General features: G+C 49.9%; 1 protein-coding gene across 12 annotated transcripts in view; it reads left to right on the forward strand.

Annotated features, from left to right (window-relative positions):
• Positions 1 to 15,104, forward strand: part of Hdac4 (histone deacetylase 4) — a 271,390-nt gene that overhangs the window by 233,460 nt on the left and 22,826 nt on the right. For all 12 annotated transcript variants that reach the window (XM_052750393.1, XM_052750403.1, XM_052750392.1 and 9 more), the window contains 6 exons: positions 1,741 to 1,848; positions 4,174 to 4,229; positions 5,265 to 5,352; positions 7,378 to 7,497; positions 8,231 to 8,328; positions 14,309 to 14,427. In XM_052750393.1, coding sequence (XP_052606353.1) covers positions 1,741 to 1,848; positions 4,174 to 4,229; positions 5,265 to 5,352; positions 7,378 to 7,497; positions 8,231 to 8,328; positions 14,309 to 14,427 — 589 coding nt within the window. The remainder of the gene's footprint in view (positions 1 to 1,740; positions 1,849 to 4,173; positions 4,230 to 5,264; positions 5,353 to 7,377; positions 7,498 to 8,230; positions 8,329 to 14,308; positions 14,428 to 15,104) is intronic.

The following is a 15,104-nucleotide window of genomic DNA, read 5'->3' on the forward strand; positions in this document are numbered from 1 at the left end:
GGAAGCAGCTGGACAGAGTAGGGTCAATCAAGGGTTTACCCCTCTCTCTGTGCAGAAGGGGGCTTGACCAAGCTACAGACACTTACCTCCTATGTCCAGAAGAGTACAGTCTACAGAAAGTCCTGGAAGAGCAGGCGAATGGCATGCATAGTCCCTTTCCCCATGTCTTAGCCAGGCTCTAAAGCCGGGCTCCCTCTTCACACTTGGGAAGGAAATGATCACTGAACTCATTCATAGCCTTCGACCTGGCCTGGGCTGCCCAGAACACTGCTGCCCCTGGAGATCACAAGCTGGTGGAGTGTCTCCTGCACGGTCACCTTTGATATTATAATGAGCTGATAATAATGATTTGATTCTCCAGCCAAAGCTGATCTTCATAGGATCACAAGCCAGTGTCTCAGCTTTGAACAGTGATGCCTCCCAGCAGGGGTTCCTTTGGCATTCAAAGAACATAGCCCATGCTAAGTACACCTTTCAGCAAAGGCTAAACCAATATAAAGGAATTTTAGATCATCTGTCTCTGAGAGTGAGGCTTGTGGAAAAGCTGGGAAGAGTTGCTCCTCGCACTGATGATCAGTATCTGTCAGTTAGTAGGATGATGTGGAAGGCCAAGGCTGGAGATGAAGAGAGGTGCTTGTGGGTCTGGATTCTCAGCTTCTTCGCGTGCTCAGAGGTGGTGGTGTATGTGAGGATCTGGCAAACCTCAGATTGAAGAAGTTAAACAGCTGTTAGCCAAGCAACTCCCACTCACTCCCAGGTCATAACTCCCTGGCAAGGGCCTAAATGTCAGTGTGTCTGGTCCAGACCCCATGTAGCCTCCAAGGCATACATATAGACAAGTTGTTCTGTGCCCTGACGTTGCAGCCCTTTGATCCTTGCCCAGCTCCTGTCTCGGGCTTCCCTGTAGACCTAATAGTGGGAGTGCCTTGTCTTGTTCCCCACTAACCAGACCTAAAAATGCATTCTCCTGGGCCTGCGAGATGGCTCTGCAGGTAAGGATACTTGCTGCCAAGCCTGACAACCCAAGTTCAGTCCCTGAGACTCATGTAGGAAAAGGAGAGAACCGACTCCTACAAGTTGTCCTCTGACCTCCACAAGAATTCATTTTCATGTGTGCATATCCATGCACACACACACACACACACACACACACACACATAATTTTTAAAAATTGCAATGCATTCTCCTTTGCCCAAGCCAGTGGACAACTGGTTGGCCCTGCTTGCTGTTTGAAGTGGAAGCTAACAAGCCACCTTTCTGCCACCTGGGACAGACCTGGTTGTTCTTGATTAGGCCTCATGCCCTAGTCCCATTCAATTACCTGCAGCCCTTAGTAAGAGTGTGCACTTAAAGTCAACACGAAGAAGAGCCACGGATTGTAGTTTCTGTTCCATTTCATTTTCTGCTCATTAATACAACTCTACACTCCAGTTCCAGTTTAAAAAGCGAGGTGATCAGTCACCTAGGATCCCTACTGTCGGCTCCAGGTCTATTGGAACAAATGAAAGAAGAAGGGTATCCCAGAGGGGATGGAACACAGTATTTCTGGTCACTTGTTTTATTCCTGTGTTTATTATTTTGGCATATCTCAAAAGGAAATGTACCTGCTGTGGGTTGCTGTCTGCTCTGGCCAGTCTACAACACAGGGGCAGAGCTTTAGGGGACCCAGGCTACACAACCTGTGGGATGGCAGTGACAGTGACCCAGGAGTTGGCTCACCGAGGAGTGTTGTTTTCACAGGTGGATAGCGACACCATATGGAATGAGGTACACTCATCGGGAGCAGCCCGCCTGGCTGTGGGCTGCGTGGTGGAGCTGGTCTTCAAGGTGGCCACAGGAGAGCTAAAGGTCAGTGAGCATGATAGATCTGCCTGGGTGACACACGGAGGCTCAGCCCTTTCCCTGTTGGCCAGGAACTAGAAAGCATTGGTGCAGGGCGGCTCCTGTCCAGGATAATGTGGACATTCCATGCTGGTGAAAACGTACAGTTCACATTCTGAGATGGATCTTTGGAGCCGTTTACGCCTTCCCAGTTGCTAAGGAGCCTAGAAAACTTTTGCTTGTGTAGCCTACATCTTCAGCATCCGCTATCTTGAGATGAAAACGAAGCATTTTCAGAGTAGTCATTGTAAAATAACAACAGCTTCTGGTGTAGTTCATGGCAGCTGGATTCACACCTGTCTGCCTTACGGTATGAGACTGGTAGAGAGACACTAACCTCGTGTAAGTGAGGGTTGAAAAGGGGGTGCCTTGTGGAAACTAACTTCTCTGACCTGGCCAGTGCTGGCAGGTGGCAGACCTTGAAGGCCAGTGCAGTGTGGACCCTGCAGCCTCCTGTTCACTCTGTAGCTGTCTTACCCACAGGGTGGTTACTGAACCAGACAGCAGTTGGAAAGTTAAGGCCGCAGGTCTCAGCATACCTAACCCTAGCAGAAACCATGTTTTGTTTTGTTTTGTTTTTAAGATTCGTTTATCTTTATGTACACAGTATTCTGCCTCCATGTATGCCTGCGGGCCATAAGAGGGCGCCAGATCTCATTGTAGATGGTTGTGAGCCACCATGTGGGTGCTGGGAATTGAACTGAGGACCTCTAAAAGAAGTGCCAGTGCTCTTAACCTCTGAGCCATCTCTCTAGCCCCTTGTTTTGTTTTTTAAACCCTTAATGCTACCACTCATCTCACAAGAAAGGCCTCCCATGCCAGGGTCCCTGCATGTGCATAGGGACAGGCACCTGTGAGGTCCAAACCCCACCACTGGCAGCTCCTGCCTGTCCTGTTCCCGGAAGTGAAAAGCCTTGCTCTACGTGAAAAGTGTCTTAGATCTCCCGAATTAGAAGGCCCATAATTTCTCTCATCATTACAGGGAAAATGGGTATCTCTGAGAAAAGAGGGTCTGGCTCAGCTCACAGTGACAGATAGGTGCAGAGAGGCTTCCTGGAGCTAGCCCACACATGGCCTCACTCAGAACCACCACAGTGTCTTCCCTACTAAGCGTGGTATGCTGAAAGATGGGGGCCTGAAGGTAGAAGGTTGTACACTTGGTGGAAGCTTATCATGGGGATGTTCATGGGGAAGTGTCCCCTTGGGAGTTTGTGTGTGTTCATTGTGGGGCTGGTGAGTCTTCATGCCATGCTCGCCTGCTGCTCAGCACCATCCATACTTTTGTCTGCAAGAGGCAGGTGGAATCTGAGGCTTGTCAGACTCCCGAAGCCAGTGCCCAGGACTCAGCACAGAGTGCTGGCCCAAGAGTAAGGAAGGAAATCTGCAGCACTGAGTGTCATGGCGTCTGTCCTGTGTCCACCTCTCAGCCTTACCACTGCCCTCCCTGGTCCTGTCAACCCAGAACCCTTGGCTGACCTTTGGGCTCAGTTAAAGCTTGACCGTGCCTCTTCCTGGTGCTGGAGAGAGCAGGCTTGGTTGAATGTTCTTACAGCAGCAGCCCCAGTGGTGTGCAGGTGGTTCTGTAAAGTACGAGTGATAGGGCGTAGGCTCTGCAGCAATGCCATCCAGTACCAGCTCTGCAGTGATTAGTTTCTGGGTGGGAGGAGAATTGGGTAATAAATGTGCTGTTTATGCCCCAAATGGCTAAGATGTGGTCAGGATAGAGGTGGGCACAAGACCTACTTGAGGCATAATAACATGGACCCAGCAGCAGCCTATATGAGTACTTTTTTTTTTTTTAAATGGGAGAATGAGAAAACAAGTTCTCATTTAGCCAAGCTAGCCTCCAGCTCACAGTGCAGCTGAGACTGGCCTCCAGCTCCTGCCCCTCCTTCTGGGGTTATGTCATGCCCAGCTTTCTTTTGTCTGTGTCTACACCTGCCATAAGGCTGCTGGGGAGCAACGGGCAACAAGACCATCCAGGACCCGAGCCCACACCCCCTCCAGTGGCTGCAGCCCTAACCCTTGACACTTGGAAACAGAGCCAGTTGGTCTACTGTCTGTCAGTAGGTCAGGTCAGGCTCTCTGAACAGACTCCTTAAAAAAAGATCCAGACTTCCTCCAAGGCTCAGCTAATCCCATTTCCCATCCATGTCATGGAACCAGTAGTAATGGAAACCACATCCTCCTGTGGATTCAGAATCTGGTGACTGGTGTTTGTAGTGACTTGGGGGCGGTGGGATAATAAATGTCTTTCCTCACTATTTCCCACTGTCTGCTAATCATTTGCAGAATGGCTTTGCTGTGGTTCGTCCCCCAGGACACCATGCTGAGGAGAGTACACCCATGTAAGTGGACACACCAGACTGATAGAAATCATGGGAGACAGGGCTGGGTGGGCATCTGAGTGCCCAGGGAGGAGCTAAGGCCTTGTGCACATCACCCAGGGTGTGTTACTAAGGCCTTGTGCACATCACCCAGGGTGTGTTACTAAGGCCTTGTGCACATCACCCAGGGTGTGTTACTTTGTCTCCCTTGCCCACAACCAAGGTAGACATGTGATTTGAGAGTAGTGCAGTTGGATGAGGAGTATGGGCATGAAGGCTTCCCTGTTGGGTTTAACGAAGAGATGGTTCAAGTGGTAGAAATGATGGCATCAGAGAGGCTGTGCCAGAGATGTGTGTGATGATGCTTTAGGTTCCTAGTCCATGGGAACGGTACCATTCACATTGTTGATGGGTTTTATCACCCTTTTTAACCTAAACAAGGTTAATTCCTCAGAGCCTTGCCCAGAGACTGAACCAATTAGATAATTCCAAATAGGTGTCTCCAAATGATTCTAGATCCTGTGAAGTTGACAACCATTATTAACCATTAACAGTGTCTGTATATGTCTTCAGTGTGTGTGTGAATGTGTGTATCTATCTGATATATATAAGTGTGTCTGTGTATATTGGTGGTGTGTGCATGTGTGTTTGTGTATACCTGTAAGTTATGTGTGTTTATAGGTCGGTATCTTATGGTATATACACTTGTGTGCCGGTGTGTATATCTGGGGTATGGGGAGATTGTCTGTGGTAGGAAGATGCCTTCTATAGTGTGTGTGCTCATACTTCAGTATGTATTTGTGGAGGATGGTATGTGTGTCTGATGGGTGAGGCTTAATGTGGCACATATGCTTGTGTGCCTGTGGATCTGTGGTATATGTATATTAACGTAGCTTGTGTGTCTGTATGTCTGTCTTCATGGCTGTTGGTTAATCAGCAGCATCAGTTAAGGTCCCCAGTTAGGAACCAGCTGTCCTTCACCTGAGGCCCTCCATAGGACTCTAGATGTTCTGCTAAGAGTTGTGTAAAAACAGTAACCAGACGTCTCCTCTGCAGGGGGTTCTGCTACTTCAACTCCGTGGCAGTCGCAGCCAAACTTCTCCAGCAGAGGCTGAATGTGAGCAAGATCCTCATTGTGGACTGGGTGAGTGACTGCCTGCCCAGCAGGCCTGACTGAGCATGGGCCTTCACCTCTCCTGAAACTTAGAATCCAGGAACTGAACTTTCTGGAAACAGTCCTAGAGATCAGAGAAGTTGGCTTCAAGACTGAGGCCAGCTGATCCTGCCAGTCAGGGACCCAGCCTGCCAGGGTAGTACACACATTTGAGGGAGGCCACCATCACTGGTCCTCAGAACTCTCTCTCTCAGGAGGCTAGAGTTTTGAAGGTTATGTTTAGGCTTGACTGTATGCTCTAACCTGGGGACATGGACCTGGCTGCCCACCTTATGCCAGCTGAAACTCACTACACAGTGACTGAGCCTCCATCTTCCTGAGTGAGTGCAGCTTCTTGCAGCCCCCACTGTCTGGAATAGTTGCTGTTTCTCTGAGAACTAAGCCAAATGTCAGAAGCAGCACACTGTCTCATGAGTAGACAGGAGTTGGGGTATGCATGTCAACACCCCTTCTTAGTCATGGTGCCTGGGTGTCACGAGCTCTGAGCAGCAAGAAAAGAGGCAGCCTGGGCTTCTGCCAGGCCTGTGATCACCCTGGTCCTGGTTGTGGGCTGTGGTCTCCAGGACAAGCGTGCTGGATGGCCCTGTTCTGCAGAACTGCGTGTTGTGTGCAAAGCTCTAAGAAGCCAGGGGTTCTGAGACAGAAATGCTCTTTGGTACTGATGTCTCATAACATGCTTTACTTAGCCCACGTCAGGTGGGTGTCATTTGGATTCCGTGCCCTTCTCCATTTCAGAAAGAAGCAACAAAACGTAAACCAGGAGACAAGTCAACTCTCGGATCTAAGCGAGGCAGGGCGACAGGGCAGTTTGCCACATACAGTGAGCCTGTCCCTCCTGCAACCTTGCCCTTCCTCGGGAGCAAGCAGAGAGGTGGGAAAAGACAGAGTGCCTTGCAGTTGGTGGCAACATAGACATGACAGTTCCGTTCTGGGAACGACTGAGTCAGCAGATGACCCATAGACACTGTCTTATCTTCCCAGGGCCACACTTTGTGTTAACCTGCTTGATGGTGACGCATAGACAGTCCTATGGCTTACTACTGTACAGTTGTTATCCATGGTTCCTCCTCTCAGCAGGGACCTGGTAAATGAGATGGGGGCACTTGTCTTCACTTGACATCCACATCCTACACTGAGCACAGGTGACCTTGTAGCGAAAACTTTTCACACACGTGGCCAAGCAGCACAGGGCCAACCAGCCTGCCCGTCCTGGGAACCAAGTCTAATGGCCCTCAGCAGTGTCCACAGGCCTGGCTGAAGCCAAAGCGGCCTCTTTTTTCTTGCCTTCTCCTCTCATGGTTACATGGGCATTGTGTCTTAAGGAAACAGCTGGTCGGGGCTGGAGAGATGGCTCAGTGGTTAAGAGCCCTGGCTTTAAGAGGACCTGGGTTCAATTCCCAGCACCCAATGGCAGCTCAAAACTGTCTGTAACTCTTTTCCAGGGAATCCAACACCCTTACACAGACATACATGCAGGCAAAACACCAATGTACATAAAGTACAAATAAATAAATTATTTTTAAAAGAAAACTGCTGGTCATTTCAGGGTGGGGCCCTGGGCACCTGTCTGTCACCCAAGTTCATTTGCCATATACCCTCTGCGATGAGAAACACCCACAATCTGTGATTATCCTGATGGAAGTGAGGAAGTGGCTCACCGCAACTGAGGCAGGCACGTAAGAGTAATCAGATGGCTTTGTTTGAAATCACAGCCTCAACTCAGCTAAAAGCTAGCCCCATCCTCTTTCACTGAAGTCAGGAATGTGCTCTGGTGCTCAGGGTGCACAGAGACACTGCCAGCTTGGACTCTGGCTTCAACCTCTCTATGATGCTGCTGGCACCCCCTAGCACCTTACCATGAGGTGCAAGCCAGGCTGAAGGTTTTAGGGTGTTCACCAAGTAAGAGCTGTTAGCCCAAGGTACAGGGGACAGCTGGATGGTAAGAACTGTTCTTGAGGCCTGGTCCTCTGTGAGCCAGTTTTCTTGGTCTCGCAGGATGTGCACCATGGGAATGGGACCCAGCAGGCCTTCTACAATGACCCCAATGTTCTCTACATGTCCCTGCACCGCTATGACGATGGGAACTTCTTCCCGGGAAGTGGAGCCCCAGATGAGGTACGTGGAGTGTGGGAAACTTTGGGGGTAACTGGGAGGACAAGCCAGCTTGTAACCAGGTGCTGCAACTATCTAGAAAGCAGGGCAGATGCAGGCCATACCTGACTGCCACAGAAGCAGCACTTCACAACTCAGACTGCCCTTCCAGAAAATGCTAGCCTAGATTATGCTGTACATGACTTGGGCCAGAATTTTGTCTAATGTTCAGTGAGAATCTACACATCATTTCTGGTTCCATTCAGGGCAAGGAAACATATGCCCAAGGGAGGTGCTGTGCTGCTCCTCCAGGACACCTGCTTCTCTGTACCTGTGCTGGCTCTCCCAGCCACTGTCTTTAGGGAGCATCCTTCGGCAGCACACCCATGTCCCTCTCTGTTCATTTGGCATATGGTACTACATGGTGGTCCCAGGAGCACAGAGCCTGCCCCCTGAAGACAGTCCCGCAGTCCAGAGCCACTTGTGTGCACACGTGATGCACAGGTCCTCAGGTGTCTCTCATTAGTTCCTCCTAGTTCAAGGCCTGTGAGCAGCTGCAGCCATGTAAAATCTGCTCCACTGGTAACAGTGCCTGGTACTGGAGTGGTTAGCTTCACTAGTGAGCACACTCACGAATCCACAGGACCCACGAATATCTTTATGGGCCTGCCAGCCCACACACTAGTGCAAGTGTCAGTTGACCTAAATATTCTTTTCAGAGTGTCGGTGACAGCAGTTTCTCTCCTTGTGGCCACAGGTGGGCACAGGGCCAGGCGTGGGTTTCAACGTCAACATGGCTTTCACGGGTGGCCTTGAACCCCCCATGGGAGATGCAGAGTACCTGGCGGCTTTCAGGTGAGTACCTATCTGTCTGCCCACTGCCCAGTTAGTGACCTTTATTTCTGAGTGGATGCTGTTTGAAGGTCAGGGCCCGTGAAGGCTCCTGGTGACTCTGGTACTCTCTTGATGACAGTAATGGATGTGCTCCAGTCACAGCAGTCCCTGCAGCTGGTGACTGGGCCGGCCCTCATCCCCCAGGCCTTGCTCTCTCCTCCTGAATTGTGCTCACTGCGGGCATTTCTTGAGTATGCCTGTAGTTCTCTGATCTGGGGCCAAGTGTGACCCCTGCTCTCCCTGCCCAGGTGTCCACAGTGTCTGACCTGCCTGGCCAGCCTTTGAGGTGAGCCCGTCTTCCTTAGTCACCCTGACGTCTGTCCTAACGTTTGGCAAAGTGTATGAATGATAATCCCTTAGTGAGGGTACCTTCTAAAGCTTCAATCGCTCCTTTGAAAAGGGAAATTGTTTCAGGTTGGGTTTTTTTCTTTATTTTAATGTAAAGTAGCACTTTGAAGTTCACAATTTATGGTTCCCTGGGCATCAGGTGGGGAAAGAAGGGTCAGAGGCTCATTCCCCTTTCTTCTTCAGTCTCCTCCTTTGGGGCCCTGTGGGAGAAGGCGTGCCTCAAAGGCAGCACCTTGTTCTTCAGAGCCCTCTTCTGCCAGGTCACATTTTCAGGGGATCAAGCCTCCGATGAAGAAAAGATAAGAAAATTGCCCCTAATGAGATCCAGAAGTGACCGGCACTTTCTCCTCAGGCTCAGAGCCTTGTAGGAGAAAAGGAACTGTAATTCAAACCAGGCCTCGAGCCAGACACAGCTTTGAAGTTGGCGGAGCTTGGGCGGAACACCGTGGGCTGGGAAGCAGAGAGTGAGTGATACACTGTCCTTAGCCTCCTGGACCTGTCTTCAGTGCCTGGCCTCAGCAGTGAAACAGTCATGTGGCATCAGGAGGCGTGACGAAGGTGTCACTGGTGCTGGTGTTGTTAGTGGTGTCTTTAATTTCTCACTGGCCTCAAACTGCAAAGCCTGCTGCCTTTCAGTGGCCCTTGAGCCCTCATTCTGTTGTACAGCCTGCTGCTGTTGCTGCCTTTCCAAACAGCTGTTTGGGGTGGTGGTAGTGGTAAGACACACGTGGTCCCTGTGAGTACACACTCTGGTGATACCCACTGTAGTCATCCCCTGCCTTCTGATGGCTCATGTCTGAGAGATGAGCACTCTGTAGAGATTTGGTTAAACTATCAGCTACCTTTTTAAGGTAGTTGCAATTCATCATGGAACCCTCTGCTTCCTTAGATAGAATTTCAGCAAAGACAGTGGTCTTAGAAATCAAGAAACAGAAGCATAAAGCTCAGCATTGGAAGACCAGTGAGTCAGCAGCCTCTCTTGACCTGCTTGGCCCCCATAGAGGAACAGAGACTGATTGTTCCCAACCATCAGGGGGCCTCAGATGCCCCCAGAGGTGAGGCCCTGGCCAAACCTTGTCCACCTCAATCCTGGGGGCAGGGCTGTTGAGGGTTTCCGCCTGGTGAATAATAAGTAATACGTCTCCTGCAGCCTGAGTAAAGGACCTGGTCCCAGGATGAAGCAGGCAGGGTGTTTGAGGAACCGGTCCAGCGAATGGTGAAGAGGCCTGGGGGTAGAACTACCTTGTTAAACAGTGACAAGCCATGACATTGTGGGGAACTAGGGCTAATATGAATGTGGGAAGTGTGATCTCGGGCACTTGCTTGTAGGGGTTGAGCAGCACCAGGCCAAAGATTCAAAAGAGCAAGTTTGGGTGTGTGGCAGAGAATGCTCTGGCAGGGGACATAGTGAAAAAGTGTCTGAGGGGAAACACAGGTATGATGCATTAGGACAGAATGTTCTGGGTGTGAAGAAGCAAAGGTCCTACTCCTCTGTTCCTAAGAGATAGGAACTGGATCAGGGAGAAAGTCAAGACCACCTAGTTGAGGCCAGAAGTGCCTCCCATCAGCCCAAGCCTTTGCTAACTTGAGGATGCCCTTTGTACAGATTCCGGGATGTTTTTCCTACTGTAGATAAGTAGGAGGAAGTACTGAAAACTGGGGTCTGTAGAAGAAAAGGCAAGCTCTCAAATTAGAGGTTGTCAGCATGGGGGAGTTGGGGGTAGGATTACCATGGTGAGCAAATGGAGAGGAGAGTGAAAGCAGAGTATAAGATGGAGAGTGGACCCTGGTGGCTTTGCTACATAACATTGACCCCTGGATGAAGGGACACAGAGCTTAGTGCCCCACCCACCCACCCAACTGAGGCAGCCACCAGCCTGGACTGAGTTAGAGATGGGTTCAGTGACTCTCCAGATGATGCTGTGAGGCTCTCAAAGCACAGGAGCAGGAACACCTGCTCTCATCTGGGAACCTACCTCTTGAGGTACTTACTGCAGTTAGTGTGCATTTCAGAGGTGCCCCTGTGTGCATTCTGCCCTCTCATGAGAGGGATGTATGGCTATGGGCCCCTGGTACTGGCCTGCCGTTCCATGCAGCTGGCAATGAACAGTTCCTCTATGAGATACATGCCACAGACTGTGGGGTGGTTGATTTGAAAGCAGGACGACACTGATAATGAAGGCTGCCTAAGCTACAGAAGAGACACTCATCATGCAACATGTAACATGACACCGCATACATAGGTCTTCTACACAATGGTCACCCTCAGAAGCCTGCAGCCACTCAACCTAGCCACTGTATTGTGCACCTGAGTACCTGTGAGGGTCCTCATTCCCTCCCTGCACTAAGGAGTGAGCTATGATCACATTCCAGCCTTCTCAGAGGGCTGCCCATTTTGACTCATTTGTCCCTCCTCCAGGCAAATCTGTAAATTTATCTGTTGTCTTGGGAAGCCTCACCTCCCTGCCCCCAATCTCTGACTCACAGACACCAATACACACATAAACACAAAAGGCTTTTCTATTTCCGAAACTAAGTTGATGGTTCAAAATTTATTTTGGGAGGTAAAATGTAAGCTCAGGCTCCCATTTTCTTTGAATGCCAGTTAAATAGGGACATTCTTTGAGGTTCTTTCCTGCAAGGTGGTGGGTAGGAGGCACATTCACAGTGCAGCAGGGAGTATCCAGCTGATACATAAAGTAAAAAAGCCATGTCCCAACAAGGAGCAAAGACATCCATGGTGTCACACGTGGATGCTGGAGACACCCTCTAACACACACCTTACATTCAGGGCTGTCACCAGTTATCTTAGTTTCAGCGTATTCCCAGACTGAGATGAGAAGACACCAAGCCCGGGACATTCAAAGACTGCTTCTTCTGATATCCACTCCTGCTATGCACATGGGGCCACCTGGGGGTGGGTTTGGTTTGGTTCTGGACCATGACACACAGAAAGTGTAAGCATCAGTGCTCATGGTGTGAGCTCCATTTAATGAAGATTTAGCAGAACTTCCTTTTGGGCAGGTATTGGATATTAAATAGCTCAGCTGTACATCAACGCCCACTTGCTGCAATGCTTAGCAAAAACAGAGTTGGCACAAACCACTATGATTTTACTTGAAAAAAATGACTTGGCTTTTAAAATCCCTATCAAAACCATGATAGGTTCTGTTATTCTGAAGACAAGGTTGTGTGACAGTATCTTCATTGAATCGTTAAGATACGGTCTCCTTGGTGTGATGTGGACCACCACTGTCAGTCCAGCCATCTTGTCAGTTCAGTGTCCCACGCTCCCAAGGAAGACCCAAGACAAGCCCACTCCATGCAAGGATGCCAGTGACATGGAAGCCAGAGGATCCAATGGCATTCTCTCTACCCTGTGACTGACCACTGTGGCAGGTTTCTAGACAAATGCCAGTGTGTTCACAGGGTAGATGCTCAGCTTAAATGCTTTGTACTAATGAAATGATGGTCTGGTGTGCCTTTGTTGCAGTGAGGCACAATGACAGCTATGTAGTCTGAGCCTGAGGTGCTACCCTGAAGAGCAGGACATGAGCAGCCATGCAAGTGAGTCCAGGGCCGAGATCCACAGCCATGGCTCCTCTGTGTGGAGTCCACAGTGTTTGCATCTTCCCTCATCACCCATGACTGCTGCTTTGACATCATAAGGCATCTGTGCCTGGTATTGCCCAAGACCATGTGGCCCCAAGACTAAAAGACTTCTTGCCCAGACTTTTGCAGAAAGTGTTCTGGCCCTCGTCTATGGTTACCTGGTTGTGTCCTGCACTCTAGCAATAGTCCACAGAGCCCCCAAGGTGCAGACTGGCCTTGGAAAGTCCCTTCATCCTGAGACGAACAATCCAAGAGACACTAGACTGTATACACCCTCCAGAGCAACAGAAGCCCAACCCCTCCACAACTGCCCATCTTTGGTTTGGAATACATGTCTGGTCTTCAGTTACCTAAGGTTGAACTTGGTATATTTGTAATAGACTTCTCCATACTGGCCAGAGCCAAGCCAACTGAAGTAGCATGTAAGGTCACACTACTCTGCCGTACCTTTCTCTATACTGTCTTTGGGAGCTCTGTTATAGATAGTGTGTGTTCTGCCACCCTGAAGTCAGGGGAATTAGCAGCCAGGTTCCACCTAGAATCATTCCTGAGTTGGTCCCATTGAATTCTGAGTGTCTTTTGGCTAGAGTTCACGCTTCTGCTAACTTGGATAGGGAGTTTTACTAGATAAGAGAGGCTGGAGGAGAAAGTGGAGTTGTTAAGCCCTGTTTGAATATTTGAGTATATAGCAGTGGGAAGAATCATTTCCTAGTGCATCTCTTTTCCTCCTGTGGGATTCCTGCAGACAAGGTTTATAAAGGCCCACCACATATGCTAGAAAGGCTGTGAGACACAGTTGTCTTCTAGGTGGGACAGATTAGGTGGGGTGGCTTCACAAACAGGTAGCCCAGAAAGATGCAAAGGGCCCCAACAGGCTCACAGCCCTACCTGTGCAGTCACATGACCAGGTTCCACACCCACCTTCCTCATCTGCTCCATGAGTACAAAACACTCGGGCTAGAGCTAGGAGACCACAAATATCTCCCTCTCAGGGTCGCTGCTGGCCTCCAGAGGGACACTGAAAGTTAGTGTTAACCATTCTAATAAAGTAATCTCTGAGGATGCTTAAAGCCTTGTAGCCTCCTGAGTCAGTTACAGGATTCTGTTCATGGCTATACACCATGGCTTTCCCATGGCTCCTGGGTTTTGTATTGAGAGGTCGAGTGACTTAGCCATTGAACTACTCAGTGGTCATGTCTTACACAATTCTCTTAACTGTGATAGTAGTTTCTCCTTTTGCCATTCTAAGAGTCTTGTTTTCTCTTTAATTTACTCTCACACATGCACAGATGGCCATTGATTATGGGCACAGTGCACTATCAAGTGAGTGGGAAGCCCTTGTGGACTGCACGCCTGCAGGACTGCAGAAAGCTAGCCAGGGCTTTATCTTTTCAGCAGTGTGTATTTCCCAGTGCCTCGTGCTGGATGGTGACTGTATGTCTTAGTTACTTTCCATGTGGTCGTGACAGAAGCTGCTTAAGGAAAGAAGGGTTTATTTAGGCTCACAGTTCAAGGGTATCATGGCTGGAGGTCAGAGCATCAGGAGCTTGAGGCAGGGGCTCGCATTGCATTTACAGTCAGGAAGCAGAGAAGGGGGGTGTGCAGGCATCGGTTTACTTGGCAGCTCATGGGATGGTGTCAGCCTCATCTCATCCTACCTTAGCCCCATGGCTAACTTAATCTAGACCGTCCCTCATGGGCATGTTCAGTGGATTGTCTCTGAGGCGATTCTGGATTTTGTCAGGTTGTCATCAGTAGTAACTATCACAGTGTACGTTTCTTAGATGAGAGTCCTAAAGTGTGTTCTTGTTGTGGGGAAGGTAGCTGATCTGGGAGAGGCCATAAGGGGCATTTGCATTGATTTCCTCCCAATTGTGCAGGTGCCACAGGCCTCAAAGAACTATGGCTTTGACAGTTACAGTCTTCATATGCCGTGTCCATCCTTCACTGACCCAGTAATGCCTGCTCCTGTCCTTTGCAGAACGGTGGTCATGCCAATCGCAAATGAGTTTGCCCCAGACGTGGTACTGGTGTCATCAGGCTTCGATGCTGTGGAAGGCCACCCCACACCTCTTGGAGGGTACAATCTCTCTGCCAAATGTAAGTCACTAGAGTTGACCTTCCCCAGTCTTCTGTCTGCTCATCCCACAACTGGTTTGTGTTCTGTGTGAGGCAGTAGGAAGGCCATCGCCTTCATTTCTTACTCAGAATGACTCCATAGACTCCACCCTGGAGACAGAAACTCAAAGGGCAAAGTTCACAAGAGCATGCACTAGGTTCTGTTTGCTGGGCTGTGGACACTTGACGAGTATGCAGCCCTTCTCCAGGTATGAGAGGGTGGACATGTGCTTGTGCTTGTGCATGTGCTTGGTGCTGAGTTTGGTTCTCTGCTAGGGAAGCAGGCCATCTAATCTTTGAATAGGCTGTGGAGCTGGAGGAGGAACCAGCCAAGAGGACTCGTATCGTACAGTTGCTGCACCTCTGCATGGAAGAACTTGCTGACACTGTTGTGACCTCTGTACGCTCTGCTGCAGCACGTGGCAAAGATAGGAAAAGACTCTGGGTTGTAACACCTCGGGTCACACAGTGGCCTGGCAGTTTCTCACCCAGCTGTGATGCCCAGAGGCAACAAAGAGCCTAGGGTCCTGAAGCCTGGCCTTACGCTGTCAAGGCCCTGGCATCCTGGATCCGCTCTCTCCTCCCTGCCCATCCATCAACCATCTAATCAAGGAAGAGAGTCTGTCTCTCACCTTCACCAGGGAGGGTGTGAACTCAGC

Source organism: Peromyscus californicus, unplaced genomic scaffold, assembly GCF_007827085.1.
Source record: "Peromyscus californicus insignis strain IS unplaced genomic scaffold, ASM782708v3 Scaffold_21__1_contigs__length_65335640, whole genome shotgun sequence".
NCBI classification, from domain to species: Eukaryota; Metazoa; Chordata; class Mammalia; order Rodentia; family Cricetidae; genus Peromyscus; species Peromyscus californicus.